Below are 20179 nucleotides of genomic sequence, written 5' to 3'. Positions count from 1 at the left end.
GCAGCCGCGGGCGTATTCGAGTACGATGATCGACCACATTGCACGTTCCCTTCATCCTCCAGGCTGGATCCATCCATGGACGGATCCACACTGAACTACCTCTCCACACGAGCGGACAAATAGCATAGCATGGGACCAATTCAATATAACTAAAGACGGCCAGACCCGCTTTTCTCCTAGTTATCCTAACGATCAGGTACCTACCTCCATACCTACAGTGACTTTCCTACTGTTGAAACCTCGTCTAATAGACCTCACACTCTAGGACCTTCTTCGTTGTGTCCAATTATCGAGCCTCGATTCCTGATATTTCAGTCCACATCGTCCACATCCAAAAGTCAAATTTCTACTCCAACACAAATTAACCATTGTCGGGGTCGAGGATCTTCAACCGCCGCACATCCAATTTGCCCTGCTAGGTAATCCCCGCGCCTATCATCGAAATTTATCGCATCTTTGGAACAAATTTAGGCTTCGCAGGCAGCAAACTTACCAGCGCCTGTCAGTCTTTTATCCGATCTACCATAGCTCATCTGTCGTGCTCCAATCAGCGACCAATCGCTGACTCGTCATTTCAACGGTATAGGATCCAGATTGGCTCGAGGCCTTCAACGTATTCGGCGTATCGAGTGGATCCAGTCCTAGACAGGGCTCACGGTAACTTTGAAGCTTTCGCATCCGAGTCTGACACCCTATCGACGGGCTGCTGGCGATGGAATCAGTGAACGACACACGATTGGCAAGCAGCCTGCCCAGGCTACCAAGAAGGCTTGAGATCGGTGCTCGAGGAAGATATGTCAACCCGAAGTATCCTCATATTTAAAACCTCGTCGCTCCCCCTCGTTTTGTCAAATGTCAGTCACTCAGCCAGTCAACAATGGCTTTCATCATCGAGCAGCTGGAAAGCTACAATCTGCTGCAAGGCGCAGTCGTGGCCTTTCTCTTGGTCTTTGTGTTGAGAATTTCTCAGGAGTCCACTGAAGGCTTTCCTTACAAAAACATTCCCCTGATCGGGAAAAGCAGATGGGAGCTCTCGAACAGCAAGGCTAAGCAGCGATTCGTGACATCCGCTAAGGAGCTCTTCGCGGAGGGGTTCAGCCAGGTTCGTGCATTGCTCAGCCCAGGACAAATAGGGTAGAGCTCTCACAGCTGCCTTGTACCATGCGCTAAAAGGGACTCGATATAGGGCAGAAAGGTCTTTCAACTGGTCGCAGCCTCCGATCCAACCGTCGTGCTCCACCCCAGCCTTGTGGATGAGGTCAAGAACCACCCGCATCTCAGCTTCGACGAAGCGAACAAGAAGGTAGTCTCTACCCTTATGGTATAGCATTGGCCCAGCCGATCTAAGTCATATCCGAGCAGTTTTTCTTTGGATCTAAAATTCCCGGCTTCGAGGTCTTCGAGAAGGTAGAGCCGGTTCAAATAGATGTGATCAACAAGCGTCTGACCCACTCTCTCGGTAAGTGATGCTCCAAGTCGGCATGTGGCACCGCTAGAAGATATTTCAGGTCAACTCGTGAGCCCTTTATCGAAGGAAACTAGCGCCGTGCTGCGAGAAAAGTTTCCCAAAAGTGATGGTATGTGCTCCCCCTCTCAGACGGACTGCTCAACACTGACCATGGTGGCACACAGCATGGACTCCGGTCAGCTTCGCCATGGAGATCCCATACATCGTTGCACGGTTATCTACCCTCGTGTTTCTGGGTGAGAAAATTTGTCGCGACGAACAGTGGCTGAATGTCTCCGTCAACTTCACCATCGACGCCTTCGTGGGTGCGCGCGATCTTCGAGCTTGGCCATCGATTCTTCAACCGTTAGTGCACTGGTTCATACCCACCGTCCAGGGGGTGCGCAAACATGTGAAGATTGGGTCCGCGATCGTCAACAAAGAGATGGAAAGGCGAAGACTCATTCGAGAGGGGCGGCTCCCCGCAGAGAACCCGCCCCGAAGCCACGAGGATACACTGGACTGGTTTCATGAGCTTGCAGACGGACGTCCGTTGAACGTGGCGCAGGCGCAAATGGGCCTTACTCTGGCCGCCATCCACACGACGTCCAACCTCCTGACCAACGTGATGTACGACCTGACGGCCTACCCCGAATATATCCAGATACTCCGCGACGAGATCCAGACGGTTATTACCGAAGACAGCGGCTCTCTGAAGAAGACCAGCCTCACGAAGATGAAGAAAATGGACAGCGTGCTGAAGGAAAGCCAGCGAATGAACGCCGCCGGAATTGGTAAATAGCCAAACACCACAACCCCTTCCAATAATACATATCATGCTAACCATAACATCCACCAGCCTTCCTCAACCGCCTCGCCACGAAAGAGGTCTCCCTTTCCGACGGCACCCGCATCCCCAAGGGCGCAAGCATGCTGGTCTCCGCCCACATCTTCGAGGACGCGTCCATCTACACCTCCCCGGATGTCTACGACGGCCTGCGCTTCTACAAGTGGCGACAATCCCCCGGCAACGAGCACCGGTTCCAGTTCGTGACGACGAGCGCGGAGCACTACGCCTTCGGCCACGGGATGCACGCGTGCCCCGGACGGTTTTTCGCGGCGAACGAGATCAAGATCCTGCTCGTGCATCTGCTGATGCGCTACGACTGGAAGTTCGAGGATCGCACCGGGCGACCGCCGAACTTCATGCATGGGACGGAGTCGATCTGCGACCCGACCGTCCGGTTGTTGTTCAGGTCTCGGGAGCCGGAGGTGGATCTCTCGAGGTTGGAGTAGGGTCTAGGGGTTGACTCTTGTGGTTGTTGGTTAGAACAGGAACTTGAACGCTATCCACCGCAGAAATTAACACATGTACTGTACAAACATCGAAGACAACAAACATGTCTCTTCTGTTTCGGTTGCTCTGCAGGACTGCAGTAGCAGCCGGCACAAACTCTCACACATAACACCGTTATGACGCAAGTTCATCCATATCCAAGATAAGAAGTGAAACCCACCTAAGGCAAGGGATAACTAGTGGACCATCAAGCAGGATCCAGTAAATCATGCGGCAAACTTCTCCTTCGCCTCCACCCCTGCAATGCAACAAGAATCCGCTTGTGGAACTTCGGCGGGGGGGGGGGTGGTCACTCATGACGTGGGTAACGAGAGCAAAAGGGGGAAATCACTTCATATTGATATTGCGTGTGTTCCGGGATGATTTGGATGAGCTCAGTGTACAGCAACCCCTCTACCGGGACTGCCGTGCAGCTGCTACATACCTCGACTCCGCCGGACCGAGAATGCGGGTACACTGGGAATTACATCGCTAGCATAGGCGATTCGATTTTCTGAGATATATACTCGATGAAGGAAGGTGGGGGCTTGCTGGAGAGGTTTAGTTACCGAGGTCTGAGGCTTCTGTGGGATGCGTGCATGATTAGGATAGCTGAGCAGTTGGCCCGTGGGTTGTTTTCCTCGGGATGTCGGATGGGAATGATCGGGGTTGTGGTGGTGGCTGTTGGTTCGATGTATGCACTCGCATGTACAGTACATGTCCTGTCCCGTACTGGACTGGACTCAGGGCGATAAACTGAGCACACAGGAGGTGGGTAGAAAACACTCCGGTAAAGGTTGTCGTAGTCACGGAGATAGGATATAATGGTCGACTGCCAGGGTGGACGGGGATGGCATTGCGAGGTGGTAGTTTTGGAGAATCAACATTTAGTATAGGACCTGTTGACGTGTGCGTGATATGCACATACACGATCCTTGGGATCACCTGTCAAGGGTTGACTGCCTAGGGATGGGGTGCAGAGTACTGTGCGTAGGTATCTAATATAAAGCGTTGTGTACAGTACAATAGCACATACTCGAGTACTCAGTGCATGCAGGAGAGACGAGGGCTGATAAGCTTAATGGATCAAGGGTGCAGGCAGGATTATCAGAGCATCGACAGGGATTAGATAGATAGAGGTTTCGTGCTTATGTTTATATATCCTCTTCTGTCTGCCTAGTAATTGGATAGTATGCGGAGTTCTATGTGTCCTATGATGGTTTGCGGGAAGGAGAGTCAGTCAATAAATCTTTAGAAGAACCAAACTCAAGCAGATCCCAACAACGACAACTTCTGGTAACTGTTGTTTGATCCATGGGGAGCAGTGTCTGGATTAGATCTGGACCCGACCCAGGTTCGCGCTGCTCTTGGTTCCTGAAAGTCTGCTTTGATTCTAGTGGGGGGGGGGGGGGGTCCCCCACTTCCACTTTTTAGTACGTAGTCCGTTCATATCTTCATAATAATTTCTATGTCACTTAGCACTTAGCGTGGATATCATAGTAGCGGTGTCTAAGAATAGTCTTCCGTAGACTCTCTGGTGGACTCTCTTCCTTGTTCCTGGACCGAAGTGCTCCAGCCCCAGCCACCTGCTTTTTTACGCAGTTTCTATTTTGGTGTTCAACAAGTTGGAGCTTGAGAATCAAGTATTCGGGATGTTGAAGTGGTGTGAATGCTACCCAGTATTTATTTATGAGGGTTAGTTGGTCTATTAGTCAGGGACTGAGACCCTGGCGGTACTGCGTAAGATGGTAACCTCCGTACTGAGGTACTGAGACTGGCACGTTGCGAGTGGTGGAAAGCAAGTCATAAACGTTCTGTTACACAGACGCGCGGATACGCGTCGATCACGCGGTAAGGTCGCGTCTACCCCACCTCGGCACGCGTCGGAAGATGCAGATAAGCTCAATCGGGTATAGGTCCTGTGCTTGAGACAACTAGTTCCTCTAAGGTTAGTAAGATGCCTTAGTTACATACAGCAAGAATACCAGGTCGGGTCATATAATTTGACAACATCAACATAATTACAGCTCATATCACCTTTGTAAGGTACAGTACATACACCAACTAGCTTACCTTTGATCTATGATTTTGCTGCTCTGCATTGCCTGCATACTTCATGGTTATAACTTCCTCTGCTGTATAAGGGAATGTGTATCTCCATATTAGTTGCATTTGCAGCAGTCTCACTTTCCTCCAAGTATTGAAAGTTGACAAGAACTCCACAGACATCGCCACTTGAGCGCATCGTGGTTGTTCGCACATGGAATCTAACTATCTTGGTAGGATAGCGATGTCACTTTCGTCCATCGTCGCTTGGACATTTACTGTCAGATTGATATTGGCTTCGATGTATAGTTACCTTTCGAATCGATTGCCATAACTTAGATGCTAAGCTACTAGATATGAAGAGGTTTATTAGCATATACTATGCTCGAGTTCTTCCGCGGCGCGGGCACTAATACTGAGTTAACAATACTATGCTATAGCATGCGATTTCACATCACAGTTTTTGCAGAAAAATGTCAAGATAATTTGAAAACCACAATATAGTACTTGGCTCTTTTGTACAAATTGCACTCGTATAATACTGCAGTGAAGCAGAGTAATAAAGAAGAGAGCGTTAAGAAGAATCTAATAAAAGAAATCTGCTTCATTTCTAAATACAATTCTGTTATAAAGCTCTTATCTTTAGAGAAGCAAAAACCTCAAGTGCGAACTCTGCAGGATTGGTTCGACATATAAATCTTAAATCTTACTCGACAGACTCTAAATAGGAAGTTCTAAAATCAGCCGCTTATAGAATAAGCTGCCCCGGGGGCTGATCTATCAACTGCTGTTATAGAACGTGAAATTGTCTTGGTCGAAGCTTGGAGAGTCATATTGTTACCGGACGAGATAGAGGAAGATCTTCCTCAACGGCCTAAAAAGATCTCAATTGGATTGGTGCGATTCGATTCTTTAACCCCACTTACTGCAGTAAGCAAGTTGAGTATAAGATACTTGCATTAGTTCAGATCAGATCCAGAAGTCTTTGTGATGTTGTATATATCCCGATCCTACACGAAATGGTGCAAGGCCAGAAAGATCATACTAATACCAGAATTTTAAGACTTTTGCTTGAATACATCGAGCATTACAGTACTTGGCGAATATCGACATGAATGCTACTTCTAGACATATTTGGAAGAAGTGGACAGATCAGCTTCAAAATATAATGCGAAGACTACATGCCGCAGAAATCATTTGAGATGATGCAAAGCCAGATAATATACTAGTTAACACCGATAATGATCTTTGCATTGTTGATTTCGGGGGAGGCAGGATAAATTGATTCCGACAAAGCCGAGTCTCGGGAGGGAGATTTCAGACGTTATCCGGAATTGTCCATCTCCTCGTGGGAACTGACACCTTTATAGGACTTGGAGTGTAGAATTTCAATAAGTCTTGAGTTATACGGCGCTCATCAGTAGTCAAACTAAATCGACTTGAGTTTGAGCTCGGTTCAAATATGATCTGCCATATTTGGTAGTCATGGCATAATTTGTAAACCTGGTCAACAATCCTTACTTTCCTTCTCTTCGCCGAAAGCCTAAACATGTTTTGACAGGGGGTATATAGAAGCCCGATCAAAGGCCACTACAGATGTTCGCGAGATTCCCTTTGTAAAACACTTCGGCTCAGCAACAAGCTTTTAAGTAAAAGGGAGAGAAGCTTGCCAGGCAGTGTAATCTGATTCTGCACTGCAGCACAATGTAGTTTCTAAGTTGGATATATGTTTAAGGAGTTTATGGGCAACATAGTTACAAGTCTCTTTCCTTCACATCAAACCTTCATGATATATGTATCTAAAGCAATAGGATGATAGTTGATGTTTTTATGTGTTTCCGGCGCACAGAATGGCACTACCCATGTGCAATACAGATAAATTACACATACATTGCTTGGAAAGTTTTATAGATTACATGGTGGTTTCAGGTAAGGGTTCGTCTTGTGGTACAAACGGTACAGTACAAGGAAGAGAAGACTAGAAGAATCTACTACCGGTGTCTCCTCGCTCACTGCCACCGACTCATCCTTTCGAACCATGCCATCCAAACTAGTGCTTGATCACAATTTCGACCGCCGCCATGCTACTGGCTGTTGGTTGGGGTCGCTAATGCACGCCCAGTGCATTGGGGGTTCGTTTGGCCTGACGGTGGGGAATGCCTCTGCAGGAGACTGGGGTCCTCGCCTTCGGGGAGAGTGTTCGCCAACTCGCTCTCCCTCGCTCTCCCCCTCTCCCCGTCAACACACAGACACAGACACAGTTCTCGAGTCTCGAGTCCTCTATCCTTCCTCAGGCCTCGAGGCGAAATAATTTCCTCGAGCAGCAGCAATTGCCTACCACCCCAAGGCCAACAAAATACCTTCCCAGCCACCCGAATTTTCTACCACACTAGGGAGTAAGTAGACTAGGATGAAGTCGAGACTGCTATTTCGGTCTCTGGCGGGATCCAAGCAAGCACGGTTTGTCGATCCAATGGAGGAGGGAGGACCCGCTGATAATTACTACCCCTCGTGAGTCTGTCTTCTGGACCGTGAAGCTTGTCATCACATCACCTAGAAGGCGGCAGAAGGAGTAGAAAACATGGAGGAGCCAGATACTACTTGGTAGTACAACGAGATTACCACTGCTGCTACGACTCACCAGTAGCAGCCACGTACGGGCCACACTGCACCCTGCACCCTGACAGTGGGAAACCCAAGCCTGCTCACGGCATCACACCGAGACAGACACCCTTGCAGGGTCGAGGACGAGCAATGTTGCGAATAAAGTAATGGGGAAATTAATTCTTGGGCATGGCCCGATCGATATCAGCCCAGCCCGTGCAAAGGTACCTCGACTAGAGTCACCACTAAACTACTAGTCTACTAGTCTGCTAATTTGTTAAGGAACAGTATACTGTACAGTGTACACTTTTCTTAGTGGGGGCGGCCAACAACGATTTGCCCCATCCGAGCGGAATTGTCATTTGTTCGACCAGGCACTGCAGGCGCACATTTCTTTTGTATTTTTCTCTGCCCGTTCCGAGGGATGGGTTGGGCAACGCGGTGAGGCGGATCTTCCTCGCTCACTATCAATCTATATCCAGCATTATTTTGATTCCTCTGACGCAGGTAATGACGGTCTCGTTCTCGAGCACACTGACAATTAAGTCACCAAGTTAGAAGTCAGAATGAGACTGCCCCGCAAATTGTGAAGAAAGAAAAGCAGGAAAAGTAATGCAGACGCGAAATTACTAGAGAGAAGAACAAGACAGAATAACAATCATGACCCAAGAGGGAAAAGGAAGAAAGGGGAAAAAGGGGGTCAGCATAATATAGTATTCCTGTCGCTGAGTGGCTCACACGAGCATGTCCAACATATCAATTCTCCGCATTCCAGAGGCAATGTGATGAGCGACTTTTCTTGTCCTTCTTTGGTTTTGATTGTCAATTTTTTTCTTATTACTTTTATTTTTTTCGTCTCATTTTCCTTCTTATTCTGGTCTGGGTACATATCGTGAAATAGAAAAAAAACCAGGCAGGAAATCACTAGATCGATGACATGACATGAGGGATGTGATGGTCATAGCATTCATTGCATGTCTGTCCGTGTGGCATCCATGGAACGGGGCAAGGAGAGGATCGAGCTTCTCTCCCGGAGCCTAAAAGAGGGAGGGACTTGACGTGGTGGGAGGAACTCCACTGTTAGCTTAACTTACAGTGGTCAACTTACAGTGGTTAACTCAGTGGTAGCAGTCCGCCAAACCCGACCAACCCAAGGGTACTGTACGGGCGGCTACCGCTTCTGTCCTCGGCTGTCTCTCCCTTATTCCTTAACTTACCAAGTTACCACCGGTCTTACCAGTTAGTTAGTTTCCTTCCTTCCTTGCCTTCTCTCCCCTCTCACTTCCGCCCTCTCTCTCTTCCTCTCCCCCATTCACTTCCTTCTCTCCCCACCCTTCCCTTTTTCCTCTATACAGCTACGTGTTCCTCTTATTTTTTTCCTTTATTCTCCGATAGAGCCTGTCGCTCGTCCTTGACTATCCCTTTCCTCCTTTTCTTTTCTCTCCTCTTTGTTTCCTTCGTGTTTTGTTGGTTTCGGGTTCGTGTGGTCAATGTCCGCCTCTTCCCCATACTTCAAGTAAATCGACGATCGGGCAATGGAGCGCGGCTACAATTCAATGTGATTCTGTCTCAATTCCAGCGCATCGTTACATTCCACACCTTCGCGCCTCACATCACTGTCCTCACAACTCTTAACCGACCACTCACACCTTGACGCACCTTGTTTTCCTTTTCTTACTCATCTACTGTTACGATTTACGACCCTCCGCCGACCCCGAACCCCCCGCCCCCCCAGCGCGCTTAGTTCATCTCCCTGAAGCCTGACTCAAGACGTCCAACTACTAGCGAGAACGATTTTCTTTGCTCTATCCTTCATTTTGGATACCGTCAGAACCTGGCTGTCCGGCTCCCGCAGGATTATCGACCACGATTGAGTTCCAGCGCGATCAATTGGGATCGCGTACACTGCGCGGCATCTATAATCTCCCCGTTAGCGCTTTGACTCCTGCTGAGGATATCTCGTTTCCTGCGCATAACATTTCCACAGACGAGCGACATGTTATAGTGTCAGAGAAAGTGTTATTGCTAAGAGTACGTATTAATTCTCCGGATCACGTCGTCGCGACCCAGCCTGTCACCAATTACCACTGTGCGAGACTGTCACCTGTCTACCATGGAGTCTCGACAGCTGGGCCTTTCGCGCACGCTGCCCAAGAATTTCACTTTCCCGTCCACCAGCATAGGGGAGCCGAGGACACCCGAGCGCATCCCAGCGCACCTAGATGTCCCGCCGGCGCCGCCTCGTCATTCCAGCTGTCGCCTTCGCCGATCTCGTGTTCGCTCCGGAACCAACGTCTTTGCGCAAGCCGAGTATGACCTCAGCACGGCTTATCCAACCCCCTCCGATATCCCTCTCCCCTCCATCGAATTTCCCACGCCCCATGATGCTTTTGTAGTCAATGGAGGCCCGACAATTTCGTCACGGGATGACCGCTTTCTAGCGCCCCCTCGGGACAAAGTAGCCCTGAAGACCCCTCCAGCTCAAATCCGCCCGAATCTTGACAATCAATCCCCCGAGCGCTGGTCTTCCGAAGATGCTCGTACTCTTGGAGAAAACATTCAGCGACCTGGATCCGCCTGTTCGCAAGCATCGGATTCTTCCGTCTCATCTATCGAAACATTCGGGTCGCGACGCTCGGCGGGTGGAAGCTGTACGAGCATGGAAAGCGATTCGTACGATCCATTTTTCCATCTCGAATTACCCCCCAAGCATGTTACCGAGACGCCATCGATGCGTGCTGCTCTCAAGAACAAACCGCGGGCTTTCCCAGCAAAGGAGCGCTGGACAATCGATATGGATAATCATCTTTGGAATACTTATCAGTTGTATCTTCAGGATCCTACAATCACTCCCTTCAAGATGACCCCCGGCAGTATTCCGCCCCTGGGTGTCACTCATCGAATTGCACGTGACGCAAAGCGGGCCTGGGAGAAACGTCGCTTTAGACTGGACAAGCAATTTCCGTTCGCCATACTTCAGTCACGTTCGGGCGGAGACAAAACCCCGACCCCTAAGACCGATGCCGCAAGACCACTCTGGCCCAAGTCGGAGGCGTCAACCCGGCGAAGGCTCAAGCTCCTCTGCCGAAAGAAGTTCTGTATCGCGCCACATTATCAGCGGATGATGCAGTCCAAGAGCCCTACACCATTCTACGATTTGTTCACACGGGCCTCACAAGAAGCCTCTCAGGCTGATGGCTACAGCAACAGCTCAACAGCGTATGCAACACGCGACCTGGGCGTGTCACTTGCCGCCAGCTCAACCCATGGACCACTCGCTCAACTCACGGCGGAAAATTCCTCTTTGCCGGAGAAGAATGATGAGTGGTTCAACACCCCCATATCAGGGGTTGCGCAGCTAGCACCCATAGAACCACTTGCGCGAACTCATGCGAACGTAAATGAGCAGGAGAGCATACCTCGCCTCGGATCCCCATTTACATACAATACATGGGGTCCTCATAGCTCAAGAAAACGATCCCAGCGCCATACACCCAGGAATCGAAGAGATACGATCCACGTCACGGGTTCCCGGCTACGCTCCCCACCTGTGTTCCCCGCTGCTGAGCACGACGCCACTATCGCCAGCAATGCGCCTGCCGCAGAAACTCCTGTAGAACAAGATACACGGAACCAGTTAGAGGAGCTTGTCCGCCAAGGAAAGCTGAACGACATGGACCAACGTCGGATTCGGATCCGTAACCGTGGAGCGACAATGAGTGCGGTGAACCCTAGGGGCATTGATCAGCTATTTTCTCCCCCGTCATCAACAACTCGCAATGAGGATAGCCTCGTGGAGAAGCCCGTCAATCCACTTCTCAATTTGGTTGGAGACAGCATCAAGCGCTTGGGCTCACCTTTCAAGGTTGAGGCCGCCAAAAGGCCCGAACCCTCGCCTCGGTTCGTCCGACATGCACCGTCCCTCTCCGACCCGTTCGCAAGTGGATTGCTCCCGCAGTTCAGACCGGGCGTTTCTGGCACCCCACGTAAGGAACCAGAGATCACCAACCCACTCCCATTTGACCCGACAGAAGAAGGTATATCGGATGCGGAACGAATTCGCAGACAAATCCTCAATATGCCCTATTCAAGGCGGTGATGCTGGCGCTTGTTGCCTCACTAATGACCTGGACGACTTGTTGCGAATTTGATCGCTTTGGATCAAAGAATAATGACAGAAACGGCATTGACGAATCTTATGACCTTACCTTGAACTCCTAGAGTTCCGCATGTTGAAAGTTTTTCAACACTGGCAAAATTTGAAAACCGAAAAACAACATTAACTCAAGTGCATCCATGTGCGTTGTTCCAGCAGCATCCACCAATCTGTTATGCTCAGGACCGAGGACTATGGTGTACCAGCCGAATTGGCTAAAACGAATCAAACCGACAGAAATCGATCGTTGTTTTCCTATTTGGACTTAGCTCTTTGAATATTGCAGCATTGCACATCCACCGAGAGCTCCGACAACTTCATTGGCATCAAGCCTCATGCCACCATGCAGGTCTCTCCTTAACGCTGTTTGACGGTCAAATACACTCGTTCTTTTCCTTCTTGTCCCCGCAATCTCAACCTACCTAACCACATTCATTCCCTGAAAGATCTACTCATCACCAATTCCAACTGCCAAGTAGGGCAACTAACCAGCTACGATCAGCTAACAGCTCCCTTGCGGTTCACTCTTTGAACATTCCCTACTTTTTTTTCTTCCATATCATTTTCCAATATTATCTCATCACCACCAACCCCAGCAACCAACTCATCGACCATCGACTTCCTGTGCGATCTGATCTATCTACTTCTTTTTTTGCCACGACAACGAAACCGCGTGTATTCAGAGGGAATGCACGACGACGATTGGAACGGAGAGACGCGCTATTGACTGAAATGATTATTTTGTGTTGCGATAGATGAAACGATCAATGCTGCATCAAATTTGACTCTTCCTGCTTGGGATGATTTGTGTCTTTACACAGTACAATACATGGAAAGCAAAGCAAGCGAAGATGGCCCCATTATCTGTTGTTCTAGCGGTGTTTTTCTTCAACTCTATTTCTTTTCTATCTCGCGTGTGCGACAGTCGGTGAAAGTCTCAGTCTCCTTCTTCGTCTTGTTTCTCTTTTCGAGTGTAAGCTGAAGATTGTCTGTCTGGTTCTTCTGAATGTCCACCTTTTTCTTTTCTATCTATCTCTAGAGATTTTCTGCACTTCAAATTGAGTTATGGCTGTTTTCCTGCGAAGGATACACATAACTATTCTACTTTTCTCAATCCATTGATTCGAATAAACTCTGGGGTTCGAATACGTAGAATACTGTTGAGGATGGTAACATTTGTAAGAATTATTGAGATGTGTAGCACTATCCCAGAGGATGGTAACATTTGTACGAATTATTGAGATGTGTAGCACTATCCCACCGACAAGGAACAAAACCTTAGTACCAGAATAGAAAAGGCAATCTAACCGAGAAACACAATCCCACCTCAGAACGCCAACGCTGCAAATCCCAAAAGCATGAAAAGGGGGGGTATAAACTAAAGGTTGAGGGATGTGTTCAGATCATGCGACATATCACAACCAAAGAAAGAATAGAGCAGAACCGCAGGAGGGTAGACCCTAGACCTTCTCCAATCTCTTCTTGCGCTCGGCGAAGATCGCCTCCAGCTTGCGGAGCTGCAAGCCGAGGCCCTTCTTCTCGGCGTTCCCCAGCAGCCAGGCCTCCATGCGCTCCCGCACCAGTTTCATCGAGTGGGTCACGGGGAGGATCGGTGCAGGGCCAGGACCGGTCCCGTCTTCCGCGACGCCGGCGGCAGCGGGGTCCCGGTTCGCGCGCTCGACCTGGGCCCAGCGCTCGGCGGCCGGGTTGAGCAGGAGGTCAAAGACGTCGGTCCAGATGTCGCGCTCCCAGTATCTCTTCAGGGATTCGCGGATGCGGTAGGTGCGGGTGGTGGCCGAGGAGGAAGGCTCGGGCTGGTCCGAGTCAGTACCACCCGCCGAAAACCCCTCGCTGCGGCGGACGGGCATCGACTCGATGTACTTGCCGAACAGCATGACGTGGATGGTGCCGGCCAGGCCGTAGAGGTCGATCTGGTGGGTCCAGGGCCGCGATTCGCGAATCTCGTTGCACTCGTGGCTCTTGATTTCCCAGTCGGCGAGGAATTGGACGGCCGGGGAGAAGGCGTGCATGTCAATGCCGCGGCCGAAGTCGATCAGCGAGAGGCCCTTGTTGCACCAGCCGTGGTGACCCCGCGGGGAATAGTGCACCTCGCGCGGGTCGGCGTAGTCGTTGTCTAGGTCGATCAGGGAGGGAGGCAGGGCAGGCTTGTCGTCGAGGCGAACAAGACAGTTGTCGGCTTTGATGTCGCCGTGGATGATCCCACTTGCATGCAGAGCTTCAACGGTGCGGAATAGCTCGACGGTGAAGAACATGGCCAGCACCTCGTCCATTCCACCCTCACTGTTGGTGGTTGGCGAAATTGGTTCGCTGCGGATGAGGTTGACCAGGTCCAAAATCGTGCCCTGACCACGATAGTCTTCCACCAAGATACTCTCGTTCCGGTAGACATGAAGCTCATGAGCCCGGATGATACTGTCGGTGGCGCGAGAGAGCTCAGGGTTCCGGGTCAAGCGGTCGTGCGCCATGCGAATCATGTAGAACTCCCATTCACTCGGTGGGCCAACCTCCAATTTGATGGCTTCGAATCCATGGCGTGGGGCGTTGTAGCTTGAAACGGTTCTGCTGCGGGAATCTCTGCTCGAATTGCCTGTCGATTCGCTCTCTGAGTCAGACGGTAGGCCTTCGATGCTCTCGGCGAAGTAGACGGGGGCATAAGCTCCGGCACCAAGTTCTCGTCGGATGATATAACTTCTGTCAGCACCTGGTAGTTCGAGGATGGGCAAGTCAAACGCCGCCTCGTCCCCGCTCTTCCCACGCTTGCTAGTCGCTTTAAAGAATCTCTGGACTTCGGAGCCGTAGTGGGTCATCAGTTGTGGGTGGTTGTGATAGCCTGAGTAGGAGGCCAAAGGCGGCTGCAAGGAATGAAGAATGGTGTTACGAACGTCTTTGTTCGTGGGACTGCATTGCAGCTGCTTGATAACCGGCTCTTGTCGCATGCTCTCACTCAGAGGCGTGAGTCTCATGCTAGATCGTACTTCGTCCACATTTGGACAGATGGTCACATCCTCGGGGATATCGGCGAAGTGGTCCTCGTGGTGGGGGGTGCTGGTAGCAAGTAGCGGACTTGACAAGAGGTTCCCCATCTGCGGTTTGGAGGGTGTCTTTGCGTTATACATCTGGGCCCTCGCTGCTGTCATTGAAATAGAGTACTCTGTCTGCTCAACGATCGGCGTCATGAAAGGCAAGCGGTTCTGAGCTACCATCGCAGGATCCCGGTAGGTGCCGTAGGGAGCAACATAATCTTCGGGCATCTCTGGGACAAATCGTTGCCTCTCAGGTTGCTCGATACCAGCATTCTCATCAAAAATCTCGTTCTCTCTATCGTCATAGGAGGAGTGTTCGTCAACGAGTGAATGAGACGTGTGGGCGTTGGGGACGTCGCAAGCAGAGAACTGTGTCCATTCACCATCGATAACACTTTCCGCCCGTGTGTTATCCTCGAACCCATCATCGTCAAATGACTTGTGGAAGGTCGTCGTCTCGTCGTCGCCGAAATCGCTAGATGCAGCTGAAATATGCCCCGTCACAGTGCTCTCCCCAGCGCTTGTGTAGTCATCATCATCAAAATCACTCTCGGCCGCTTGATCTGTCTCCGCCTTCAGTGGTTGGTTGAATATACTATAAATCTCGTCTGTTGCAGCCCGTGTGTGCATTGTCATGGTGGGCTCAGCAGTGCTTTTCCGACGAACTTTGCTGCCTCCAGTAGGAGAATCAAACTTCATTTTGACTATGGGTTGTTAGGGTCTCTGAGCGTCAAATCATCAGTAGGCTCGAGGAAACACGCGCTTACTTGTCTGAGTTTCTTGCTTGACCTCGCGCATTTTCATTTTTCGTGCCTTGGTCTTGTTTTCCTGGACAGCATTTGCCTCACTGTGCTCCTGCGCATGAGTGTTTCTGTCCTTCACGGTCAGTTTCTGCCTGAATTGATCCGGTAGTACGTTCTCTATGCCATGTTCGAGGGGATTCTCGGAGGGCATTTCGGCATTAGAATTGCCGGGAATCTCTCTGAGAGGCACCTTGGGCACCCGCCAGTCTTTCTTCAACCACCCCCGCCTCATCGCTCTGAGTTCCTCGAAGCTAACTTCATGGTTCGGATTCTTATAGTCAGGGTATACGGCATCGAGGTTGACGAAAACGCGTTCCCGGCGTCCGGTACGTGGGTTGATCGCTTCCCTTACGCGGTGCTCTGGCACGACATCTGGAATATCTTGTTTGACTTGAATTTTCGATTTTGACTGAATACATTAATCGTAAACCAAACCGGGTTCATGCCACCAATTAGTCCTGCGATCGTAAATATCTGGAAGTCAGAGAGAATCGGGAAATGCACATACCTCATCCCGGAAGATCGTCATCTTCTCCTTCGGCACGGGCTTCTTCCCGGCCTTCAAGGTTTCTCCCGCCCAAGGCTTCGCTTCCACCTTGTTCTCCTTGCGTCGATCCTGCAGTGATCCGATGCTGTCCCAGCCTTGCGCCGGTCCGCTGACCGCCGGCTCGCTCGCTGCGTCGGCGTCGGAGAAGATGGCCATCTTCGGTTTGCCGGATTTCGTCTTCGGGGCGGCGCTGCGGGCGGGGGCCGGGCGCTCGGCCTGGGCATCGGGCGAGGCGGGGGAAGCCGACGCGAAAGGATCAACCTTGGCCGCCAAGGCTGGGCGGACGGCCGGCAAGGCCGGGGACGAGGGACCATTGTCCTGCGTCCGTTGTTCGTAGCGATACTGAAACTCGCGGTATTTGCGAGCCAGGCGTTCTGCTGGTCGAGCCTCACGCTCGATACCGAGGTGGTAAACTTCGTCTGCCTGTGTCCATCTCCCTGCACCTTCCAGCCAGGCCGCAAACTCCTCGTAGAATAATGCGAGGCTCTCACCAATACGATGGCGGGCCAAGAAAGCGAATGTTTCTCGTGGCGAGTCGGAGAAAAGTCTGATGTATTGCAGCCATAAGCGCAGGTAGCGGGGGTCGTTTTTGTAGTGTGCGGAAGAGAGAAAGTGTTTCACGGCGCGTTCGAGAAGAGGAAGAAGCCCGGATTCCGGTGTGGCCTGGGCGGAGGGGTAGGCGTTGAGCGTCCATTTCACATATCGGTCATAAACATCGAGGGGGTCATCAGATTCGTCAATAGCTTGCAGCTCCGCCTCATATTCTTGTCTGATAGCATCGTTAACGCTTTTGGTCTCATTTGGCGACGGAACAGCGAGCTTGTCCGTCATTTCTCGGGGACTAAAAATTCGGGCTAGCTCTCGAGCAGACCGCCCCCCTGGTAGCGATTGAATGTTCTCCTTCTGGTTTTCGATGATATCGAAGTCGATCAAATCGTTTGAGGCCGCCATGGCGGCGATGAAGAACGAGACAAGGATCGCCCACTTCGAATGTGTATCGAAAGAGTCGTGTCCAAGGTATTGGGGTCGTGATTATAGTTGTCGTCGTCGAGATTTGGTGGTGGGTGGAGGGCGATGAAGGGCGATGGTCGACACGGTTCAGGCTGCAAGGGAGCCAAATCAGAAAGAAGTTGACGCAAATCGAGTTTATCGATAAACAGCCGCTAGTCTGGATTTGGTTTCCCTGACAACCGGTCACATGCACGCTAGTCCTAGAAAGGTAAAATTGAAGCTGCCATTAGCTGGTTGCCCTCCATTCTAGTGTGTATCAACTGCCTTGCAAGGTTCTGAGATGATGTAGAAGTATCAATCATCTGTAGCTATGTGGAGGTGCTCAAAACTTTTCACTTGACATCATGGTGGTATTACGTTGACAGAACCACTGGCTGCCTCCAAGGGAGTGAAGTAAGGCCTCGACCCTGCAAAGTCCGCTCCGCTCCGCGTCACCATATCGCCAAACCGCCAATTTTGACAGTTTTGGTCGACCCACCGTCTATCAACGGACTACTTGATTTTCGAATAACATCCAATAATTGTTGAATCCCACTCGCTGTTGACAGGCAAAGGTACGATGCCTCCTCGCGGTGCTCGCAAAGCAGCATCCAGCGCTGTCGCCGTCTCGCCACCACGCTCTCCGGAAGACCAAAAACGCAAGCTTATCGGCGAAGATTGTGAACCAACCTCCCCACTTCGTCGGTCGAAGCGCGTTAAATCAGCTGGAGCTTCTGCTGCTTCATTGTCTACGACTTCGATTAAATTGGAAACTGGCAGTGAGGCCAAAACTGCGAGTCCAGGGATTTCGAGAAACAACAAAGCTAGTCAAGGCAAGGCAGCCGCCTCCGCCGCCGCCGTCGCAGTCAAGCAGGAAGTGAAGGAAGAGGTTGAGACAACGGTCACTGTGAAGGCACCAACAGAAGACAACGTCAATTCAGCGAAGGAGGAAGAGGCTGAGGAGAAGGTATCGAAAACGGTCAAGGTCTCCAGGAAGCAGAAAACCAAAGAAGCCGAGATGGTGCCCTTGAGAGCTCGGACCCAGGGATTGCGCATGCTTGTCGGCGCGCATGTCAGCGCAGCCAAAGGTGCGTCGAGTTGGCTTCCAGTTTATCCTATGAATTGTAATCCTGTACTAATAATTGGTACAGGCGTTTTCAACTCGGTGAACAACAGCATGCACATAGGGTGAGTCCCACAGAGTCTCCTTCTGGTTGGCCATCAACTAACGAGACGTCAGAGGAAACGCATTTGCTCTCTTCCTCAAGTCGCAAAGGAAATGGGACAATCCACCCCTTCAGGATGACCATCGAGATCAATTCCGCGCCATGTGTAAAGAGCACGAGTATGATGCAGCAAAGTGAGCTCCCCTACGCCTATCTGTCATCTGCCCCCCCAACTTACCTCAAACCCAGACACATCCTTCCGCACGGCTCTTATCTTGTGAACCTGGCTCAAGAAGACAAAGCCAAAGCCAAGCAAGCCTACGACTCCTTCCTCGACGATCTCCGTCGGTGCGAAGCTCTGGGCATCCAACTATACAACTTCCAGTAAGCCAGCCAGCTCTGGGTACCCTCTGCACACATGAGCTCTACAACACGAATACTGATGATGTGCGAACAGTCCCGGCTCTGCCAACTCTACCCCACACGCCAGTGCTATCACCCGACTAGCCTCCGCTCTCACCTCCGCCCTCCGCGCCACCACGACCGTGACCCCGGTCCTCGAAACCATGTGTGGCCACGGCAGCACGATCGGTGGCTCCCTTTCGGAATTCAAGGATCTGCTCGCCCAGATCCCTGCTGACTTGCACCCGCGAATTGGCATCTGCATCGACACCTGCCACAGTTTCGCGGCGGGCTACGACCTTGTCAGCCCCACCGGCTTCGCGGCCTTTATGCAGGAATTCGAGGACTTGATTGGCATCCAACATCTCCGGGCCCTCCACCTTAACGACTCGAAAGCGCCCCGCGGTAGTAAACGGGATCTGCACGCGAACATTGGGACGGGATTCCTGGGACTACGTGCATTTCATAATGTTATGAATGAGAAGCGATTCGAGGGGGTGCCTATGATCCTGGAGACGCCGATCGACCGGCCAGAAGCCAAAACCGCAACGAAGGATGAGGGCGGGGAGGATGGGGAGGCTGGGCAGGCGAAGGGCAAGAAGAAGGCCCCAAAGAAACCAGCCGCGGCTGCGGGGAAGCTGGTCGCCGATCCCAGTGTCTGGGCGAAGGAGATTGAGCTTCTCGAGTCTTTGATCGGCATGGATCCGGAGGGAGAGGAGTTCCGAGCTCTGGAAGCGAGATTGGCGGACGAGGGGAAGGAGATGCGGGAAGAGCAGATGGAGCAGTATATGCGGAAGCTGGAGGCGGACGAGAAGAAGGCAGCCAAGGGATCGGGCGCGAAGAAGGGACAGAAGACGCTGATGGAGATGATGAATGGGGCGGGAAAGAAGAAGGGGAGGACAGTGAAGACGAAGAAGGATGAGGAGAGTGATGATGATGAAGAAGGATGTCAATCTCATTCGGAGAACTAGTTTGAATGAGTTGTTCGACCTCAAATGAGGTATTATGGAAGTATCGATTTTGTCCGAGTGGACAACAGCCCTAGAAACTGTGCAGGCTCATCAACCACATTGAGTTTCCACTGTAGAAAAACTTGGGCTACCTATACAGCATGTAGATGTACAATACTCCGTACATTGCAGCCCAACATCCCCGATCTACCACCCGGCGAAGATTATAGCCTATCCAGAGCAAACAATCAACTTGGAGCTAACTTTGTTAAAGCTGATTGCCCGAAATAGCATCAACCGCCGACCTTGGGCTTGACCAACTCGAGCCTTAGCGCCGGCAACGCAGCAACTTAGCATCGCTGCATCAACGCATTTCCCCAGCCACCCGCAATAAACAAGGCCAGGAAGTAAAAACAGCATGGCTGGGGAACACTTACTTGCCCAGGCACTGATTGACTCCATCACTCAATGGTCACTCAAGGCTGGCTGGCTGTGTGTGGACAACCTTATAAGTTGTCCCACAAGCATGCCAGCCCTCCCCCCCCTTCTATTTTCTCTATCTTCCTCTCCTCCCTTGGATTCCCAAACCCATACATACCATCAATATATCTTCCGGATAATTTGACCTCTATCCACATACATTCCTGAGGAACCAAAATCTAGATCCGTCCCCCACAGATCGTGCGCA

The 20179-nt window shown here is 51.0% G+C and overlaps 4 protein-coding genes across 4 annotated transcripts; 3 read left to right on the top strand and 1 right to left on the bottom strand.

Moving 5' to 3' along the window:
- The first annotated feature begins 583 nt into the window (after positions 1 to 583).
- ASPACDRAFT_115364 (cytochrome P450) lies at positions 584 to 3090 on the top strand. The gene is made up of 6 exons (XM_020195895.1): positions 584 to 1102; positions 1187 to 1303; positions 1363 to 1459; positions 1509 to 1577; positions 1633 to 2241; positions 2307 to 3090. Exons 1-6 carry the CDS (start codon positions 878 to 880, stop codon positions 2741 to 2743), a joined length of 1554 nt encoding a protein of 517 aa, XP_020058780.1. The 5' UTR covers positions 584 to 877; the 3' UTR covers positions 2744 to 3090.
- A 6877-nt stretch (positions 3091 to 9967) lies between these two features.
- On the top strand, positions 9968 to 11532 carry ASPACDRAFT_76825 (uncharacterized protein; the record flags this gene model as incomplete). Its single annotated transcript, XM_020204799.1, has 2 exons — positions 9968 to 10084; positions 10144 to 11532. The coding sequence occupies 2 exons, from the start codon at positions 9968 to 9970 to the stop codon at positions 11530 to 11532; spliced, it is 1506 nt and encodes a 501-aa protein (XP_020058779.1).
- Positions 11533 to 12731: 1199 nt separating this feature from the next.
- ASPACDRAFT_115361 (putative checkpoint protein kinase (SldA)) lies at positions 12732 to 17102 on the bottom strand. Its single transcript, XM_020195894.1, has 3 exons — positions 15945 to 17102; positions 15401 to 15845; positions 12732 to 15337 (listed from the first exon to the last, which is right to left on the bottom strand). The coding sequence occupies exons 1-3, from the start codon at positions 16932 to 16934 to the stop codon at positions 13050 to 13052; spliced, it is 3723 nt and encodes a 1240-aa protein (XP_020058778.1). The 5' UTR covers positions 16935 to 17102; the 3' UTR covers positions 12732 to 13049.
- A 697-nt stretch (positions 17103 to 17799) lies between these two features.
- On the top strand, positions 17800 to 19395 carry ASPACDRAFT_6249 (DNA-(apurinic or apyrimidinic site) lyase APN1; the record flags this gene model as incomplete). Its single annotated transcript, XM_020203793.1, has 5 exons — positions 17800 to 18061; positions 18125 to 18161; positions 18214 to 18333; positions 18389 to 18523; positions 18597 to 19395. Coding segments are annotated over 5 exons (1353 nt in total), but the record flags the coding sequence as incomplete, so codon positions are not given.
- Positions 19396 to 20179: the final 784 nt, after the last annotated feature.

This window comes from Aspergillus aculeatus, assembly GCF_001890905.1.
Source record: "Aspergillus aculeatus ATCC 16872 unplaced genomic scaffold ASPACscaffold_4, whole genome shotgun sequence".
Taxonomy (NCBI): domain Eukaryota; kingdom Fungi; phylum Ascomycota; class Eurotiomycetes; order Eurotiales; family Aspergillaceae; genus Aspergillus; species Aspergillus aculeatus.
Note: the sequence above shows the minus strand (reverse complement) of the source record. Positions and strands in the feature narration are given on the sequence as shown.